The sequence below is a fragment of the Lepidothrix coronata genome, unplaced genomic scaffold, assembly GCF_001604755.1.
Source record: "Lepidothrix coronata isolate B3197 unplaced genomic scaffold, Lepidothrix_coronata-1.0 Scaffold94, whole genome shotgun sequence".
Classification (NCBI taxonomy): domain Eukaryota; kingdom Metazoa; phylum Chordata; class Aves; order Passeriformes; family Pipridae; genus Lepidothrix; species Lepidothrix coronata.
Genome location: NW_016690274.1, coordinates 1,961,450 through 1,983,139, shown reverse-complemented (window position 1 = coordinate 1,983,139; position 21,690 = coordinate 1,961,450). Strand labels below are relative to the sequence as shown.

General features: G+C 37.2%; 1 protein-coding gene across 9 annotated transcripts in view; it reads right to left on the bottom strand.

The window, feature by feature from the left end:
* Nucleotides 1-21,690, bottom strand: part of SYNE1 (spectrin repeat containing nuclear envelope protein 1) — a 306,473-nt gene that overhangs the window by 43,004 nt on the left and 241,779 nt on the right. For 8 of the 9 annotated variants that reach the window (XR_001875992.1, XR_001875991.1, XR_001875994.1 and 5 more), the window contains 4 exons: nucleotides 21,681-21,690; nucleotides 20,085-20,289; nucleotides 18,752-18,934; nucleotides 17,753-17,781 (listed from right to left, as the gene is read on the bottom strand). The exon at nucleotides 21,681-21,690 is cut by the window's right edge and continues 140 nt beyond it. Coding sequence is in view for 1 of the 9 variants with exons in the window: in XM_017821972.1 (XP_017677461.1) it covers nucleotides 4,362-4,528; nucleotides 5,016-5,174; nucleotides 7,129-7,284; nucleotides 8,020-8,145; nucleotides 9,962-10,156; nucleotides 10,883-11,117; nucleotides 12,093-12,187; nucleotides 15,928-16,075; nucleotides 16,448-16,602; nucleotides 17,635-17,781; nucleotides 18,752-18,934; nucleotides 20,085-20,295 (1,977 nt within the window). In the remaining 8 variants the exon portion in view is untranslated. Of the gene's footprint in view, nucleotides 1-4,361; nucleotides 4,529-5,015; nucleotides 5,175-7,128; nucleotides 7,285-8,019; nucleotides 8,146-9,961; nucleotides 10,157-10,882; nucleotides 11,118-12,092; nucleotides 12,188-15,927; nucleotides 16,076-16,447; nucleotides 16,603-17,634; nucleotides 17,782-18,751; nucleotides 18,935-20,084; nucleotides 20,296-21,680 lie in introns of those variants that run through there. The other variant, XM_017821972.1, reaches the window with a different exon arrangement.

Below are 21,690 nucleotides of genomic sequence, written 5' to 3'. Positions count from 1 at the left end.
GCTACTCTGAAAACATATCCACGATCAAATAATAGAGGTAATCCATCATGTCTAAGAGCTTTCTTTCTGAATGTCAGCAAGCAAGTTGACTATGCTTTAAAAGCATGTTTAAGACACAAAGGTCAAATTCTAAATCAGGTATCTGGGATTCCTAGCCATGTGTAATTTTTACCTTTTGAGATTTGATTTACATGATTATGTTTAAAATGCTAATTATTCCAATAATCATGTAATGCTTTTGTTGCAGCACTATGCATGTAACTGTGAAAGACTTGAGATAACTCCTCTTCTTGATAATGAATATTCTATGCTAAAGTCAAGGGGTTGCACCCACAACATGGTTGGTTTAAAGATTGTTTTTTATATAACACACCCCCTAGTCCTGCTACATTTTACAAATATTTAAGATTCTCAGGAAGTAAAATACTGCAGAATTAAATTTTTTTTTACAGTTTACTGTTGAAAACTCATCTAAAAATTTGTATGGGCTTATGATGGTTATGTTTTCATGTTCCAATTAATGTACCTCAATTTCCCCAAGAAAGTAATAACTTTAAAATGTCTATTAATAATATCTATTATTCTACAGTAAGAAAAGTCAGTGGGAAAACAACTTGGAGCTAAAATTAAGCATGTATATAATGTATATAATTCACCTAGTCCTAAAGTAGACAGCCTTAGATTCCTTTTAAATTTAAACAGGAACAACCCTGTAAATACAGAAAAATTCATCATACAGAACTCATAGCTACTGCATTAGTCATTTAGACAGCTGCTTACAAATATTAAACTTTAAAAGCAATATGAAAAAAGTCAGTAAGAGCATGTTAGCTAAGTCTCCACAGTAGATAGTAGAAAGCAGAAAAGGGTTCTTTTTTAAAATATCTACTTGGAACTGGAGACAAAGTTTTAAGAAACACTCTTTGAAATAGTGAAAAATGTTGCACTATTAAAATCAGTTTTGAAAAAATCAGTTTAAAAACAATCTATTTATGATTAAAGAAGAGTTATTGTCCAAAGTACAGCACTACTACATAGCAGAACACCAGTACTGCCAGTTACATTTACTACTCCAGTCTCAGTTTCCTCTTTCAAAGAGTGAATTTCTAGAATTCTGAACAACAGCAAAATTTCTAAAAAAGATAATGTGAAGAGGGAAAAAGAGAAGCTGAATCAAAAATCCAAGAGAAGTTCAAGTAGTACCTGCAGTTACAAAACAGTAGTTAATATGTACAGAACAGACATGCTTTGATAAGTTAAGTCTGAAATACTTTCTTTTACAGCCTCTTTCCTTCTCTGCGTTTTGCTTCTAGCCATGCCCCTTTGATGACACAAAAAGCAAGCAGACAAATATAAAGTCTGATTTTTCTCATGTGTGTACATGCTCTTGTATTTAAAAACAGCAGTAACATCACTCCATGGTTTCTTTCAGACAGCTAGGAGATTTTACTAGTTCTAAGTCTCCATTAGTATCAAAAAATCATTCCAGGATGTAAAACAAGATATGCTGTTATCGCTGTCAACTGTTTTTAAACTGAGCAAAAAACCAGTAATTTATAGCTATAGTAGTTATTTCTATGCATCAATTTTTCAATTAGTTTCCCAGCAAAGCAAGACTTCAGAAAGAATCGTATTAATCAAAAGCAAACAAAAATAGCTCCCTGCCTTGTGATATCACAGTTACAGTCTGGGAGATCTGAATCCACACTGCTGTCCTCCGCCATCCTCAGAGCACGCAAGTCCTCTGCCACAACCATGAAATTTTCCAGCATTAAAAAAGAAGAACTTCCAAAGCCTGCAAACACTGTTCTTTGGGTGGGGGGGAGGAAAGGGGCACACTGCTCTTTGCTGGTGAGTTCTGTACAGAAAATGTTTCATGGCAAACAAATATTAGCAGCCGTTGCTTGATAACATGAGACTGGATGGTGACAACTGGTCATGTTTCTAAATAAAACTTGCATTCATCAACATGTGCCAGACTTGATCTCCAGGAATGTGGACCGTGAGTGGTAGGGGAAACGATGAAAACACATCCTTCTTTGCAAAGCCTGAGCAGTTGCAGCAATAGCATTGCTTTCTGGCTGTAAACAACTGTGACCTTTTTTTCACCTGGCTAATATATCAGAAAAATTCATCTGAAAGGATGAAAATGCTCTAGAAGGGTCGAAACAGAAGTCTCTGATGCAGAAACACAACTACCCTTCTGCAGCTGTCACTTCTGTAGTTACAGACCTGCTCAGAATGGAGAGGCAATTAAAAAAAAGCAGATAAGCAAACAGAATGTAACAAAGAAAAGAAAAATGCTTTTGTAGGTAATTGGAGCAGTTTCACCACACAGCACAAGATCAACAGGTAAAGATTCAGACTAGATATGTATTACCACAGTAAAAAATTATTAAACCATTTTCACAGAGCACTTTCTATTAGTTCACAGCTGTAGGAAACAAAACACTAAAAAAAATTCTCTAGGCAAGGGATTACTGTAGCACTGCAGAAAAGTCTGCAGGCTCTAATAATTTATTAATGCTGTCAGGCATCCAGAACGTGAAAAGATATATTTTATTCTCAACACCAGGACAACTAGTCTGCATCTACTAGCAGAATGCAGCCAAAATCATGCTATAGTATACATACCAAACTCCAAGAACATAGTCTAAAGAGTCTCTGGAGCCTTCTAAAAACTATCTTGGGGGATGTACAAGTATGTACAAGTACTTTGTACATACATTAGTTAGCAGCTTAGGCTTTTAATGGCTTCTGGCCGAAGCTACAGTTGAACTGAAATTTTCACAACCTAGCACCAAACATCTCCATCAGTTATTTCCCAACTTCAGGAAATCTTGCAGAGTTTTTTTCACTTCTGTGAGCATTGGAATGGAAAGAGTTATGCGTTTAATTGCTCACAACAGTGTTGAGCATGTGAATTGAGAAGGTAAGTTGAAATTATCTGGAATTAAAAGTAAATAAATATTCTACATATACTAGTTTAGAACTAGGACTTGACACTTCATGATAACAGAATGAGAAAGTTAAGTGTATAATTATTGCAGTTTGTATCTCCCCACTCAAGAATGATGCAGAATCCTGAACCCTCACCTGTTCCCCTACAGAGGGCACTAATCTCTAACATGGAATAGACAACACAGACATTTTAAAGATGTGTTTTGCAGTTTCTGAATGCAAGCACTTTTCACTAGAAACTTCCTGAAGATTATTATTTGAACACTTCTCTGAGTAGGCAATTCAAAAGAGAAACATAAAATATATATTAAATATACTTTAAGTTCAACAACTGGTGTTGCATCACATCCTCTGAAATCAGCAGGCTCCTTGATCATAATGCAACACTTTCTGACTGAATTGTTCTGTAAGAAATAAACAGTGTTCATTATTTTAAAATGAACTACTATTAAAGGAGCTGGAGCCACCAGAATGCTTCTGCTTACATAAAATTTACTGCTCCCATGCTTACAGATTTCAGAGCAGGAATGCAGTAAAACCATATGAAAAAAGAACTGACAAAAAAAGATGATGAAACTAAACAAACCCTTTCGCTGCTAACAGGGCTAAAGTATTACTAATGCATATGTCCTTACATCACAGAATTGTGAACTATAAAGCATATGAAGCATATATACAATTTATGAAATGCAAAACTGGGACAAAATTATTGTTGGTAATGGAAGGGAGGTTGTAGCACAGCTCAACAGAAAGTGTTGAAACAAATAAACCAGTTTCTTCAAACATCAAGCAACAATCCTGTCTTTTTTTAAGTTGTGAAAATTGCTACAATACTTTTGACCTTGAATAAAAAGAATTTTTAAGCCCAGTGTGCATACATCTACCTGCAGTTACTCTTCTCCACCAGTGAAAAAATAATCAGGCAGAAAACTTAAGTTTGGAACTGCTCTTCTTGAAATCCAAAACTACAAATGCAATGTTTTGATTCCTCTGCAAGAATTTTTTAGAAAAAACCTGTATTTGCATCCAGTTTTAAACACCATCTAAAGTAAGATGGTACTAGTGCAAGGCTCACTAAATCTGACTGCAACTGATCCTATATCATAGAAACATAGAATCATTAAGGTTGGAAAAGACCTTTAAGATCATCAAGTCCCACTGTCAACCTACCATCATCACCATATCATTCTAGCACATGAAGTTTTTAATCGACTCTTCTTGAAGAAACTATGTCGTGTACTAAAAAGTAGAACAGGAAGGTGAATTTCACAGAAATGTGTTGATGGTTAAGAATTAATTAATTTCACAGTTAATGACAAAAAATAAAAGATTTTAAGTGCATTACATCCAGCATATTAATCTGTCCCACTTAACACTTAGAAACAAAACAACGGTTTTACCTGGCTGCAATAAGATCTAGAAGATGCTGCCACCTGTCATTGATCTTGCCAAGTTTGTATTCAATCTCTGATGCCTTACTCTCATGGCTGGCTTTAGCAAGTCTCTCTCCCATTTGCTGAAGCTGGATTTTGTTCTTCTGGGCTATAGCAATTTCCTCCTGATAATCCTGGACAGTAAAGAGCAATCAGAAACAGAGTTCTTATTCTGAATATACTCTGCTCTACACTACTAAAGGAATGATCCAAAAATACAAGTCAATGTTGGTTTTTTGTTGATTTGTACAGTGGAGAGACAACCTCTTAGATGTATAAACACAAATAACTATCAGAAGAATGAAAAAACCACCCAATTGAAAACAAAACACGATGTCTTCTATAAATATATCTGCTGTAGTTAAACTCTTTACAGGCAATTCTGATTGAACACTTAGTAAAGCATTCAGATGCCTCTGACTCTGCATTCACTTAATTTTCTGGTATTCTAGGAGGTCCTATCTCAAGAGAGACAGGAAAAATGCTGCAGAGCGAGAGAAGAACACAAACACTGGAATACATCAGGGTAATGTAAAACCCCTATTTCAGCTAATTCAGTATCTTCCTTGCAACACAAAACAAGTAAGCAGTTAAAGAATGGTATGCAAGGGTACACCATACCTTTTTAAGTTTCTCAATCATTTCTTCTATGAGGATGTCACCATTTTGAGACACCTTACTTTCCATTTGTGTCAGCCACTCACAGAGCTCCTTGTTTTTCTCACTGAAGACAGCCCACTCATTCAGTCTCTCACTAACTTGTTGTCGACGTAAGGAGACCTTAAACCATTTGAAAGAGTAAATAAGACCAAAAAAGTAAATGCATTTAAGACATGCTTAAAACACTTTGTACCTCAATGTGAACTCCTCTAGCCCTGCAAAAGTGTTCCAGCAACTTACTTGCCATTAAAACAAACTGGAGTTGTACTGCAAAAACTTTGTCTGACTGTCTGTAAGTTTAGGGGTAAGCGTTGATCTCAGATTTCCTGTTAGTTACATTCTGTGCACAGAGAGAGGCACCCAAGTGTTACGCTCAGTAGTCTGTAAATATCTTGTTTTCTAATGTCTCTAACCCAAAGGTTTCATTAGAAGATAAAAATTAAATTTTCTTACAATTTTTGCTCACTTATTAAACTTTATAAAGTATGCTGTTTCTTTTTAGTCTAAGAGATTACACAAAAATGAAATGATAAATGCTTCACCAAAGCAAAGCAAAAAAAAAAAAGATATACATATAGCATAGGTCAAACTCCAAAAGTCTGTAATTTGTGCATGAGCACGAGTACAAAGCTAAATCAAAGGTACACTTTATTTTGCATAAGCAACTTTCTACTTGAGTCCCTATACACTCATTTCACAGATGACTATTTCTCATGGATAGGCATGACACCTTGAGAGATTCCAAAGGACTGAAGTGTGCCTGACAGGAAAGAACAGGCATAAAATATCGAACAGGTTAATGCTCTAGTTGGTGCAGAAGGAAAGACAACATTGCTGTGTTTAAGAAATTGCTATAATTGTGGTACCATCTCAGACTACAAATAATAAAAGACAAACATGGACACTGAAATCAAAAGAGCAGCAGAGGGTGTGCAGCAGTCATCTCTCCAGTTTAAGACATCGGTAAAACTACTTACTTCCTTTCCTCCCCATTGTAATCTAGGTTGTTTCTGACTTTATATCGGAATTTCATCTGAAAAGACGAAGACTTTTCAGATGAAGCACCTGCTCTTTCATAAACAAAAGTGATGTGTTCTTTAACTACTGTGTTAGGTTTAACAGTGGCAAACAAACGATCTTGCATTTCCTTTTTGTGGTTCTGAGCTTGATGACAGCTTTCCGGAAATAAGCAGCAGTTGAACGAAGTGAAACACTCAGCATGCACAAAAGTAAGATTAAAATTCTTTACTTGGTTCCTTCTTTTACTATTAACATACATGCAGTGACAGCATAACTTAGATGTATCTACACTGGCTCATTCAAATGCTAACACATAAAGTTCTGTGCTGTTAACTGTGAAGCATTTTTCCTACTTTGGAGGTGCTTTTGAAGCCTTCACAGGTATTTTACATGAAGTAGCTATTTCAAAGTTAGCCTCACCATATCTGAACTGCAACCTCTACTGAAAACCACAGAAGTAACATTAGGATAATCTGAAAAGCTGTGTGAGGAAGGCTCCACTACCTGGAGTGCAAAACAGAGGCCAGAAGCATACTAATAGCATGATGCACCTGAACAAATAAAACAATACTTCTCAGCTCATTTTGCAGGCAAGCAAGTCACCCTAAGACTAACAGAAATGCAGACACCAATGCCTGATGAAGCAGAAGCTATCAGCAGAACTGAAGGTACAACAGAGCAATGTTGAATAGGGAGGAGACATGCTTTCTGAGCACAGGTCTTCCATGAAAGCAAAGTATAACTGTTTTATTTCTGTGTTTTTCCCAGACAGCCACGCCAAGTCCCATAGCTCACAGTGTGACCTTTTTGTTGATTTTTTAAGGTTGCTTAAATTTGACTTCACTGCCATTATAAAGCTCAAGAGATCCAGAAACACTACCAGTAACTAAAGGAACATTTCAATGAATGTTTCCCCTGATTCAGAAAGAATTCATCTTTGAATTTAAGTGTGCCTACATGCATCTTTTCTAAAAGCTGCTACTTGCATTCAATTTTTCTTCCAACACTTCTGTAGCCTGCATACTACTCATATCAGTGCTCATACTGTACTTGCCTGGTGGCACAGCTCCTCCCACTGTCTGTGCAGGAGCTCTATACGCTCACTGAGGATTGAGATATCATCTGCACTGATATATACAGACAGAGTCTCCTTCAGCAGAGAGAGGTGTGCAAGGTCATCTGTCCAGCCTTCAACAGCATTCTCTAACTCCTTAAAAGAAGAACATGAGGAAAAAGGACCAGTAACAAATAAAAATTTGAATGTGTTAATGAAACATGAACATAAGCAGTCTTATATCACTAATTTAAGTCCTATCTGGGCAGACCTACCATTTCAAGCAGATTGTTTAAGCCTCGTTTCAAAGAAAAAGGAAATATAAATCCCAAAGGTACCAATATTTTCAGAGTTATGAGGGAATTAACTCTGCAATACTGAATGATACATCAGCCTTGTAACAAATACCCACAAACTAAGAAACTCCTCAACTCTCTAAGGTTCAAAGGTATTTGGGAATTCCAAGTATTGGTTTGGACTTCTATGTATAGAAAATATTTTCAAGTTGTGATTCATTCCTAAAATGCAAATAATATAGCCTAAAAGCGTTGTTTAAAATACTCCACAGTAACCTCACCTCAAATAAAAAGCACTGAGGCAAGAGTTTTGATACCATGAGTTTAAATTTTGAGTTAGAATTTCTATAATAAAAACATACTGGTATACAGTCCTTCCACAGTACTTTTCAGATCCTGTTCCGGTATTACTTTGATCAGATCTGTATCTACCCTGTGGGGTTTGCATTATGGTGAGATCACTGTGGTATTACGCTGTCCATATATTACATGGATAGTTTCTTGTCACGGGACTGGCTGACTGGTTTGCACAATTAACAATGGAAGAGGTTACTGTACAAAGGCAGAAACTACAATCAACAGAGAAGTGCTTTACCTTGCAACGAATCTGCTCTGCATGCAATTCATCATGGTGATCTGGCAATGGCTGAGAAAGTTTTTTTTTGAATGATCTTAGCTTCTCCAGGGAGTCCCCTATGTCCTTTTCACATTTTTCCCAGTCCTGAAAGCAAAAAATTTATGAGACTTCAATTCTGGTCTGGGTTATATTTATGTCAGTGGATTTGCCTAATAAAAACATGCCTTGAAATCTCCCTTTAAATAATACTGAAGTCTGAGAGTTTGAGTCATATGCAGAACTATGTCAATTTTTTTTTTGTATAGGTCTCTGCTAGTACAAATACACAAGTCTCCTGTTATTGAAATGCTGTCTAGATCAAGCTCCATCCTTTCAGGGAAGTCTCTCCCTGCCTAAAATTATTTTACACTTCCTTTCTTGAATGCCTGTATTAAACACACCACTGTTCTTTGAAAAGAACTTCATGCAGGTGCATTAATATTTGGGAAGAAAAAAGTGGTTAGGGAAACTGCAAATTCAGGGCAAATTGAAGCACCTGTAGTATCTTTGCTAAATCAGGATTCTAGCAGCTACACCCAGGTTTAGTGTTTGTATACCTTCCAAAGTTTTTAATGTGTCCAATGCAATAAAACTATACTAACTATAATGTGGCAGTATGGTTTTGCCTGCCTCACCTGCTTGTTAAAGCTTTATATTGAGACAGAAGGATCCCTAATAAGCCAGTCACAACTCACAAAGAATACCAGAACATACAAAACTTGCATTAAATATTGTATCGTATTGAAAAAAACTTAGTCTTCTGTTTCAAGATATTCTTCTTCCATCACTGCTTGTGTAATTCTCTCATTCCTTTTTTTTCCAATCTATGCCAGTATTTCATGATCATTTTCAGGATGATGAATTACAAACAAATGGTCTTGCAAAAAACCCCTCTCTTCACTGTCTTCTTTTTTCTCTCTGGATTAAATAATATGATCTAATTGACAATAGTCTGTCATACTCTTAACACTCCTGCCCTGCTCCAGCATGGGGTCCCTCCCACAGGAGGTGGTTCTCCATGAACTTTTCTGTGAGTTCTTCACAAACTGTTCCAGCATGGGTCCCTTCCATGGGGTGCAGTCCTTCAGGAAAAGACTGTGCCAGTGTGAGTCCTGAATGAGGTCAAAAGTCCTGCCAGCATAATTGCTCCAGTATGGGCTTCACATTGGGTCACAGCCTCCTTTGGGCATCCACCTGCTCTGATGTGGGTCCTCTATGGGCTGCAGGTGGACCTCTGCTCCACTGCGGACCTTCATGTCTCCATCACGGCTGCAGGGTAATCTCTGCTCTGGTGCCTGCAGCATCTCCTCCCCCTCCTTTTTCAGTCACTGTGGTGTCTGCAAAGTTGCTTCTGTCACATTGTCTCACTCCTCTCTCCAGCTGCAATTACTTCTGCACAGTAACTTTTATTTTCACCTTTCTAAATATGTTATCCCATAGGTGCTACACCATCACCGTTGGGCTCAGCCTTCACCAGTGGTGGGTCCATGATAAAGCTGGCTGGCATTGGCTCCATCAGACACAGGGGAAGCTTCTGGCAGCTTCTCACAGAAGTCATTCCTGTAGTTTCCTGCTACAAAAACTTTGCCACTCAAACCCAATAAAAATATGTATAAAAATTAAACAGTACTGTGCAAAATAAAATAAATTTTTGGCCTATGTTGAAAATAGGGCTGGTAGTAATATACTTTATTGGCAGTGTTCTGGAAATATCAATTAAAATATGTCAATTAACATAAGCCTACTTATATGAAGTATTACCACTCCTAGTTTCAGAGGTGGTGAAGGGAAATTGTTAGCTCATAGCATATATGCAGTTCCTGTATTTGTGCTTGTCCACTGAGAATGCTTTTCTTTACCAGGGTTCACAGTGAGAAAACATAAACCTGCTGAAGAAGTACAGAAGAAATTGCACACTTACTTTCAGTAGTAAAGCAAGCTGTTTCTTTTGCTGCTCCAGTTGGGAGCTAGCTATCTTCCAGCGCTCCTGAATTTCAGTAAGCTCTGTCTGCAGGACTGCCTCAGCTCCACTGTCAGCAGAGAGCAGCAGTTGCTTTCCAGCTTCCACAGTGAGGATGTAACTCCCTTGCTGCCTTAGGAGAACTTTTTCTTTAAGCTAAAAATATTAATAGTTTTCTGTCAGCTTTGTCTTTTAATTACAATTAGCAATTCAGTTATTCATTCTCAAGCCCATACTTCATTGGTTGCACACCTTGTCTTAAGCATGAACTATGGCCCAAATGGTTTACCCTAACATTTTCACAATCATTTACTACAGCAGACCATTAGAAAACTTCTCCAAGGATATAAAGACACGAAAGGCTTCTTTCTCCCCACTAATATCAGTATATTGATTGCTCTTAAAGAGACTGAATTCCTCTAGAGTCTATTATGCTTATAAGCTTTATTATTATATCCATCTTCCAGCTAAAAACTTGAAGACACTGAACCGATAAATAGATAGTGTTAACCTTGCATGAAGATGGACACTCAAAGAATCCTTTTCTGTTAGCTAGAATACATTCCTCAAACAGGACATTATTTTTTTTTTCAAGATAGTTTCAGTGTGACACTGGTTGCAAAGCAAAAACAGAAGCAAACAAGGCTTCAGAGCAAGGGCCCAGAAAGTTCTCAATTATATATTTTTTGTGAACTCCAGTTTGCTTCCATCACACTACCACTTCTGATATTACACTACTTCCAAAGAAGAACTAACATCCAATGTTGCTTTCTGCAAAGCAGATAGGCTGAATCTAAGACATTTTAAAGAATGTTTTAAATGATCAAGACTGTAAAAAAGGCAGAGACTTTTTTCCGTTTTCTTCAATCACAGTGGACACACCTGCACTTCATCCAGTAGTGCTCTTGCTTGCTGCAATGGGATAGGAACATTGCCCAGCCCAGTCACCGGCTGACGGGACATCTCCATCAGCCACTTGCGCAGCTTCTCTGCCATCTCCCTGTAGCGCTGCCACTGATGAATCTGGCTGTCAATGATCCCCCTCCTCTGCTGTGCCCGGCGAATTACTCCTTGCCATTGATTACTTAGAAGAGTCAGCTTCATATTAAATTCATCCCTATTATAAATATATAAATTACAAATAAAAATACGTAGTAACCTTCATAATTGGATGTATTTGTTTAATGAAATTAACTGATGGGAAAGGGAAGATGTCTGGCTGTCAATTATGAAACACTAAGAGAAAAGCTCTGAAGCCTCATGATAGCTGACTGAGGATAAGAACTTCACACTTTATGTACTGGGAGAACTAAAGGGATGCAATTATTGAGACTTTAAAAACTCCAAACCTTTAACACATAAAATTCTTCTACTTCTCCCCAGAAATACACAAAAAACCCCTCACAGGTTTTGCCAGTTTGGATGAGTCAAATTTATTGTAAATCATGGAGATTTCACATTTCGCCCCCAGCTTTGCTATTGAGTTCAAAGGAGGCATAAGATACACAAAGCATTAACAAAATTCTCACACTCCAACAAACAGTTCACTTTGTATTAGGACCTTAGCTAAGTCAATGCATATGCACAAGTGTGAACCCACTGGTGTTGCACTGATTATCATTCATTTGATCACAAGCATTTAAAATAAAATATCAGGCAGTAATTAATTCATAATCCATTACATTAAGGCTGCAGGTGTTCTTAAATGGCAGTAGGGAATTCTCCTGGTGGAGGCAAATCCCCACCTGGCATAAATCAAGTTTAACCCACTAAATGTATCACTGCAGGCTCCTTTCGTGAAAGTGACATTTTGAAAGTACATCAAAGTAGACATATATGTAACATGCTTGATAATTCCAGACAAATCTCAGGGTTGTTGTATTCTCAAATACATTCACATACCCTATAGCATCCAAAAGATTACTGTCTTAAGATCTGACTAATTAATAGCTTAACCCAGTAATAGTAACTTCTATTTCAGAAGAGCATGATCTGAACACTGACATCTGCTACCTTCTCTGATTGGAAGTCTCTCTCTAGTCTAAGTGTTACTTCACATAACTAGCAGCAGCAACAACACAGGAATGTCTACCTGTCATCCACCTGTCCTTGTTCTAGGAGGAGCTGCCCATCAGAGATAATTGAATGCAAAATCTGCTGGCGGCTGAACATCTCTGCCTGGAATAGCTGTTGTACAGGAGACAAGGATGTTAAAACAAGATCTTACATTTTTAATTCTGTCTGTATGCACTGGTAAAAATGAATTTTCATGTATTTAATGTAATTTCAGATTAATTCAATAGTAGTTTTGTCATGAACTTAAATAAAAACAAATTTAAAAATCTCATTTTTAGAGTTACTTGCTGCTTACAGTAATTACTAGTTCCTTGAGACCACCATTATAAAGCTAAATGATATCAACATGAGCTTGGTTTTATGTTTCTGAGTAGAATTTAGTGATTGACATTATTATTTACAAAAAAATCCATATAGGGTATTTTGTGCATGGACAGAAAGGGTATATTTATTTTTTTCACATGTTTAAGAATATTATAACCCTTTGCCTTGTTAGATTGAATTTATGCCCAGACCATGTGTGATAACGTTATACAAACTTTAAATACATGTTTACATTGCCAACAGAACCTTAAAAGAAATGGTCAGCCATGTACAGGAGCTAGAAATTTTCCACTTCCAATTTTCCCCATCAGGCATACTAAACTTCCACAATATTTTTAAAACTCCCTTATTACTTATATATTACTTAAGACAAAAAAATAAATAAGTACTACTGAAGCAAAGATGACTTAAGTTGATAGGCTACTTATATTTATTTTTAAAAACATCTTTCCTTTTAGTAACAGACCATGTTGCTAGATAAAGTTCTTTGGGAATATTCTTATGTTCATGCAGGTACACACAGGCATCAGCTATGGACTGGACCCACTCCATGTTCAAAAGGTTTACAGAGAGATTCAAAGAAAAATTATACTGGTATGAAGCTTGAGATATCTTTTCCTTTAGTTAGCAATGGCATTTGCAGTTGATAGAAGTTCACCCTTGCCTGAACTAAGAGCCACTATTCTTCAATTCTAGACTACACTTCTGTTATATGGCTCCCCATCAGCCAGCTCAGATTGTGATTGTACCAATCCCTGCATCTGCCACTGCTGGCAAAATACCCACTGGCACCTGTACAATTAAATCCCTTAAGCACATGGTATGAAGTTTAGGACTTCTAGACGATGCAGCAATTTTTCAAAATGAAATTTTGCCTCTCTGAATCACTAAATTAATTCTGAAAATGTTAGGTCATAAATTTTCCCATAGAAAGAAATAGTGTTGTCTGATTTCCTTGCAGAAATATTTGATATTGTCCTTTGAATACCTTGGTACTTATGAATGACTGAGCCTGAATTAGAGGGAAACTAAATGGTGTATTATCTCAAGAATGAAACCACAATAATTTGGGGTTAAGAATTTCAGAAAGCTGAGCAAGAGGGGAGAAATTTTACTCTCTGTCACATCTATTTCTGTCAAGTTAGGGGAGATGAAGCAAAGGAGGCAACAGCATCTACCAGCATTGTTGACAGATCAAGACTAAACAGAACACAACTGGTTACAACTGGTTAAACACCTCCCATCACAAAAATAAAACCAATAAAAAAACCCCCCACAAACAACAAAAAACCAGCAAAACCAAATCTTCCAAAAATGAAAATTTTAATACTTTTTTAAGAGGGTGAAATAAAAGCTTATCAAGCATGAGGAACTCTGCTTAGAGTGGAGATATTCAAGTCCTACACAAAAGTAGAGATATTTCTTCCAACATCCTCTTGCTTTCCGCATGTACACTCTCTGTACATAAGAGCGATAATCTGTTACCTGGGACCACTTGTCACCCAAATTTATTCTCATATGCAGATTACTGAAATACGAATTCAAAGGAGAAGGAAAGGAAGGTAGGTGTTGAAATGCACAACATCAGCACACTGAAAAAAAAATTCAGTAATTGAGTTGGCAAGGAACTTCCTTCCCCTTCCCTGCCAGCACTTCGTCAAATGTTTGTCTTGGTGCAGTCCCACTGCACAGGAGTCCCAAGCAATGTATCACGTACTAGAGAACTGCACAGAAAGGATTAAAAGATCATCCTGACAGACTGATGCAGACGCCAGTGTTAGTGCATGATATTTGAAAAAGCTATCACCTCCACACTGCTGGTTTGTACATTTCAGTGGGAGGCTATTTTTAAATGAGGCCACTGAGGTGGTTGGGGTCTTTGTCGAGTAAACACCAGTAGTTATGAGTCAGCACTGGAAAGCTGATAATAGAGCTGGAAGAGTTTCAACATCCATTCTGGGAATTCAGGTGGAAACAGCATATTTTCTCATTATTTTTCAAAAAATACAAAGTGAAACAATGCAGAAATGCATCTCAAGAAGTTGAGATTTGACCCTTATAGTCATAAGGAGAGGAAAAAAAATTCTTTTTGACTATGACGAAGCACTGCAAAGTACATGGTGTTTTGTGTACTAAATACAATTAGATTATAAATAATGCCAAAATTCGTGGGGAAAAAAAAAGGCAGTTTACATTTTTTTAGGATGAATTGCAGTATTTTGAAAATCAAATATTAATTCTCTTAATTCCGAGAGATGATTTTATAGTTGTAATAAAAAGGGCTTCAACAGAGTGACTGAGTAACACTCATCTGAGCTAACTGCACAGATCAAGATTTAGGGAGAGAATTAAGATGAGATCTCAAGACAGTTGAACACAGGAAGATTGCCTTACCTCCTTTCAAAAAACTATAGCTATGATTAGACACAGCAACAGTAGGAAGTTATCCACTTACTAATGATTTCTGGACATTCAAATCTCAAAGACCTGAGATGTTTCAATTTAGAAAGACACTATCCACTTAATACTGGAAGCAATGAGGAAATGAAATAGATGACATTTGTAAAAACAAAGGCAGTTAAATGCTAATGCAACTGTATGCTAAAGTAAGAAAAAAACGTTTTGAATTACTTTCTGCTATTGGACACTCATTCAAACACTATGCTGTGAGATAAAAGGGGGGGGAAGACCGTAACTCTTCCTGTAATCTGGCCTGAGTCTAGGGGGAGGTCAGCTGAAAAAGTTGTGGGAACTGAAACTGCTGTGGCCACATGGGAGCTCTGGTATGAAAATTGACTTCTTTTACTTGATCTTTACAAGGATTCTTGGCAGTAACAATATGGGTAGAGAAAAAATGTGCATCTCTTGACTTCAACTAAGATCATAAAGGCATCCTCTAGTAAAAATTCTGAACCAATCTTTCCCTGCAGCAAAAGCTGTGCTAGTTCTTGATTTGTTACAAGTAGACAAATGCAGAATGCCAAACCAAATCAGTTTGTTCTCCAAGGAAATGTTACCAAATGGAGGCCCATGGTTACTTACATAACTCAGTATTTGACAAAAAAGTTTTTCTTTAACATGCTCTTCAAATGCTATATGCATTGACAATTTAGTAACAAATAAATAAAATCAGAATAAGCTGTAATAGAGATTTTCTCCAGTTTATGTCTGAAGACAAAGAACCAAATGGCATGAGAATTGTTATGTTTTTACAGGAGGACCAACAAAAACTTTGATTTCCTTGGTACAAACCAATCTGAAGTAGACTAAATGTAGGGGACAAGCACTCATAGGCATAGTGATATGTTATACACAAATGCAGACAGATACTCAAGTCCTCCCCAAAACTGGGTATTGTTGACATATGTTCATGCTTTTGTTTTTAAGTTAAGGTATCATCAGATGGTGCAGGCAAATGTAATTCAATTCAAGGCATGCTATTATATTACTCAAAAAAGGAATGTGCATTCCATTTATGTATAAAAAGTATGTATTGTAGTTATGTATAAATACACATGATGACTTGCCTCGTGTGCCCTCTGTTGCTCTAAAAGGCTTTGGTAGTTTCCTGAAATCTCTGCTGCCAACTTCTGTTCAGTCTGAACCAATAAATCCATCCAAGTCTCACATTTCTCCAAGAAGGTCTGCTGCTGCAGCAAGAAAGACTGCAGCTTACTAAAAGAAAGAAAGATGGATTCAGGTAAGGTCTCCTCTCAGTGTTAACAACACACAAGTGTTAAAGGTCTTGCAATAACTTTTCCAGCAAAATTCCAAATCAGGTGGTAACACTTTTCCCACTTAGCTGTCTCATTCAATTTATTTAGTCAACAGTTTCAAAAATAGCAGTCTTCCTCATTTCAAAGCCTGTTAATTTGTGGCAAAACCAACATCTCTGTTCAATGGCTTTGCTCCTTACTTATAAGTACATCAAAGAAAAGGAAATTTGCTTAATGGAATACCCAAAACATTTTCTATATTCTGCAAAAGGTATACTTTGTAACTCTTGTAACCTAAGAAAACTATAGAACAATTTTTATCTATCCCAACCTGAATCTCTCCGTAGTCTGAGATGAGATCAGAGACCAATGTCTGTTCAGATTCTGCATCCTTTTGATTTCTTTATCATTCAGAGGAAGCCTGTAACCCAGCTCATTAAGACGGTCCAAATCTGGGGCCATGCTGCTGAACTTCAACATCTGACTCTGCAACAAAAAGAGTGATAGCTGGGAAGTTCAGGAATTACACTATTACAGACTTCAAAATTATGAACTAGCACTCAGTTAAATTTAGAACTGCCTTGGTTGCCACCCAGTGGTAAGCAATCCCTATGCCATGGAAAAATTGCATTTCCAGTTTTCAGCTTCTGGTCCCAGACTAAGAGAAGACTTATGTTCATATTTAAATGTTTGCACAGAAGTATACTCAGACTGCACTGAAGTGTTTTGCTGAATTGAGGATTTACGGCTCAGAGCTGCAAAAGTAGGCTAGTGTTTGAAGCCATATGTTTACACTATCAAAATATGTGAGCCTTTTTCCTTCTTTCTTAGCCTGAATGCTAGGCAGGTAAATTCCCATTAAAATTAGTAAATTTTTTATTTTTAGTTTTTGTTTTGCAGCACAGAAAAATCCAATTAAGAAAATGCCCAGCTTTTCAGCATGTCCAAAGTGGAATTCTGTCTAGTTAATCCTGACAGAAAAATAATGGAAGATTAAACCAACAAAAGCAGCATAGATGGCAGAGTTCAGCAACTTCCTGATATGGCCTCTGAAAGAAAGAGACGGAAAAAAGAAGCCCCACAAAAGATAGAGTGAAAGACTTCAAACTGAGATCACACGGTACACAGTAGGAATGTTTCTTCAGTATATCAAGTTACGCAAAACGTATAAATTACTTCATCCCTAAATGAATTGCATAAATTCAAAAAAAGTTGAGAGAAAACATGATGAAGGAAGTCCCCAAGAACTGCTGACATTTCCATTCCCATTTTGATCTGATATTAATTTTATTTTGAACAGTTTGACTATTCTTTTCATCTTTACTTGGGGCAAAGTACCATGGACAATCACTCCTTGACTGCCATCAAACTTCTAAGTTCTCAGTCTTACGCTTTGCATGAGTGATAGTCCTTTACTATACATGGAATACATGTATGATACCTGTGCATACCCTGTACTACAAGTAACCAGGCCAACAGAAAAAAAACAAACCAACACTTCCCACATTTATTTGTCACCTTGAGTTGCTCCATTCTACTCTTTATTGCTGAGAGATCAGATGAGTGACTGGGATCCTGTTCTTTCAGTATTTCTTCTGCTTCTGTTATCCAGGTCTCAAGGACTTCCAGGTTCTTGGCAAAGGCTTGATAGTCCAGAACTCCAGCCTTAAACAGAAAAGGACCCACAGTTTAAGAACTTTGGCTCCACAGCATCCCTACTGACATCACACTCCTAGTTATTCTCATTCAGACTTGCAAACAGCTGAATAGGCTAGGAGCAATTGCAACTGCTGCTTTGCTTGCTGACTGTGGAATTATTGGGGGTTTTTTTTAGGTTAAAATAGTGCATTTTTGATCATAGCAAAAAGGCAATATTTCAACAAAGTGCATAAATACCTCCTTACCTTGAAATAGATAACCTGCTCTAGCTTTCTTTTATGAAACTAAATCCAATGCTTAATTTATTGTCAGCAGAGAGAACTAGTCACTCTTATTGCAAACCTTCTCTCATGTTTTGTCTCATCACAGTACAGTGATGTTATAAGCACATTTCAAACAATGTTGGACTTCTTGGGTAAATCCTCTTGTCTCTCAAACAGAAGTCACTATCTCTGCTGCTTTTTCAACCATATAGTTTGCTATGGAATACATTCTTCCACTCCTTTTTTGCTCTTTAGGCCCTGGTGACAAGAGCTACTGAATGAGCTTTGACACAAATGGTAGGTGTCAGTCCGGCCACAAAAATCAATTCTACACAAATATTCAGAATCTCTCATTTGTTTTACTGATGAAGAACTAGCTGGGAAGAGAGGTTGTCTTCAGGGGAGAAGCAGGTGTGGATCCAGCTGTTAGCACTATTGTTGTCTGCAGAAAGCATGGTGACCTTGGCATTCCAGACAGACATTTTCCTGCACGAGGTCTGCTATCCTCTTCAGAGAATTTGGACCTTCTTACAAGGTCTTTATGCTAGACTTGAGCATATTTTCTACTCTCAGCTTTGGCTTCCAAGGAAGCCTAGGAAATTCTGATGAACAGGTAACACCATCCTCTTTTCCCAGGCAGTTTTAGCTAATTTATGTGTTTTCAGGTACCACAGGATGATCAGAATCACAGATTGTAAATATTGTCTGCATACCTGAAGTACAGCCTGTTGCTTGCGGAGAGTCTGTTCTAGGGTTGACAGATTCTGCTTCAGAGAAAGATGATCAGACTGTATAGCTGCTGCTGCTGAAGCCTCCACCTGGCTTTTCAGCTCCTCCCCCAGATCCTGAAGAACAACCAGTGACTCCTGTGCTGTTTTCAAATCCATGAGCACATCCTATGGAACACATTGAAGAAAGATATGAATAGTTAACCTGACACTCTGTTGATGTCATTAAATCATCGAAAACTTACATTTACTACCGCATTTCAATGTCAATGTGTCCAGTTACACTCTGTATGACATGCATAATAAAAAAGATATGTCAAAGTACCTGTACAGAAAGGAACATAAGGAAGACACTGCTCAGCTACTTTTGAGCTTTGCTGAAAGAAACCTTTTGAATCTACTGGCATGACAGTCCCAGTGGCAGCCCTCACTGGGAACTGATTCAGGACTAGAACTCCCTTTTTTTTTCCTGTTATGATTTACCAGGAGAGCTGAAAAAATAACTTTTATAAATGGTCTAACATAATGGTTAAAGAAAGGGACATAAAGAAATTAATAAATTATGTGAACTGAACAATTTGAATTGCCAGTCCATGGTGCCTGACCATAGTAGCAAATGCTCCAAAAGATCACTTTATTTGTCAAACACTAACATGTTTTCTTGTTGCAAGTGTTTGGCTTACATGAAGACAATTAGTATTTTATTTTTTTGGTAAATGACACTTAACATTAACTTAAACTCTAAAGAACCAAAATGTAAGCACAGATAGGAGATAAACTATTTTGCTATCTTGAGATTGTCTTGAAAAGGGAAGAACCTCAAGGTTTCAGGGTCAATGGTGTTCTTCCATAAGGAAGGATAAAGACATTCCCAAATTCTTTTCATTCACAAAAAGTGAAAAGTCTTGATTAGTGGGAATATAGTCAAAGATTTTATGTTTCTGTCTATTATAAAGAACTCTAAAGATTTAGTTGAGATATTTTACCAAGAAAGAATCCCTTCATTAAGCAGAGACTTAAAACTGACTGAAATTATATAATTTATCCATCTTCTCCAGAGAAAAGACTTCAGATAAGAGCTTCTGAAACACCACAACAACTAATGGAGGGATCAAAAGTCAGAGAAACTCATGAGATTTGGGTAGCAGATTTAAAGCTATTGTGCCTGTCTCTCTTGTGCCTGAGATGCATCAATAAAGTGAAATATGTTTGTAATGCACGTTTCCAAAACACCAAGAATAGAGTTTAGTAATAGAGAACCTCTCAAGATTTTTTTAGCCCAAAACTGAGAAAAACTGCAAAGCTTAACTGAACATACATTGCAGTCCTGAATCCAAGTGGTAACTTCATCATCAGTGATGTCTTTGCTGGTTGCAGTCTTCAGGAGTTCATTGGTCTGGTCTTCTCGCTGACGGACTGTGGAAGAGCACTGCTGGTAACAGTCCTTGTACCTCTGCCACAGCTGAAGGAGGGCTCTGCTGGCACGCAGTCGCTCTGCAGTCTCCTGCAGAAGGTTGTTCCACCTGGTGAAGAGATTGGATGAATGATCGAAGCTTGGGACTCCACAACAACTATCCCTGTCCCTCTTCCTCTCTGCTGTTTCCCATGGTCTTTTGGCTTTTGAGAAATTTGGTAACAATCAAGATCCAGACATTCAGTGAAAAAAAACAACCAAGAAATATGTTGACAGTCTGTTCTGATTTGTCACAGCGGGTCTGTTTTATGATACATTTGGCTCCTGTGGTACCACATCTGCGGTACATTTATTAATGCTGGAGGTCAGAGCTGCAGCACACCTTTTGAAGTGAACCTCCTCCTATTTCCATGTAGTACACTTCGGTTCACTGCACAGAGCATCTATGTCCAACCATGCACTGCCAGTACCAGATTCCTGCAAGGGCCTAAGAGGCCCAGAAGAAGTGTAAACAAGGAACCATTTATGCTGCTGCAATTTCCACCCAAACCCTGACAGAAAATTTAAAGTCATAAAGCTCCCTAGAACTTGCTTTTAAAATACTCCCAGACATATTAAAAATCTTTGTATCTTTATTATCCAATTAAACATCTAATCCCCCTTTGAATTTTTGGCTTTAATGACAACCAGAAACACATACTTTCTCAAATGTGCTGGTATTTATCAAACTGCCTTATTGTTTCCTTACTAAAGAAAATCAGAATATTTTTCAATTATCTTTATGTGATCAAAACCAAAGTTTTTAAAGCAAAAACTTCATCAGTCATCACTGAAAATATTAATTCCTACAGTATCTTTTTTGAAATGGGGTGAATAATCCCTCTCTCCACTTCCAGATTCTAGAACAGAACAGAACAGAGATTAAAATAATTTTGGCATGATTCTGTCTTCAAAAAAACCCTGAGCCTTCCACGAAACCAGTTTTTTCTTTTGGATCCTCCCTTTCTGTAGCTTCTCTGAGTAAACCCTTACACTGATTCTTGCCTGAATTCAAAGTTGCGGAAGCTGTTTGCAAAGGTACTGGTGAGGAGCTTAGACATTCTTGCTTATCATGCCCTTCCTACAACTACAAATAGCAATCTAAAATCTGGGGAACCTGATGCATGCATTGCAAACAACATATTCAGACACAATTTTCAAATTTTTAGTGCAGTATTATTTTCCAGCATTGTATTTATAAATCTTGTTTGGCAGTCATGCATGAAGCAAAACTACTGACAGTAATGTCCAAGTGCTTAGCTGGAGAAGATAATGTTCCATTTAATATGAAATAAGTAAATAAGAGTCCTACTCCAGTCCTGCCTGTTCCAAAAAGCCCCTCAAGCCCTCCCAAAATAAAACAATAAAATATAACAGAAATAAAAATGATGGAAAACTGGGTCAATGGACAAAAACAGATTTGCTACTGAAATTAAAGTTTAACACACAGACATTTTCTACCTCATATTCA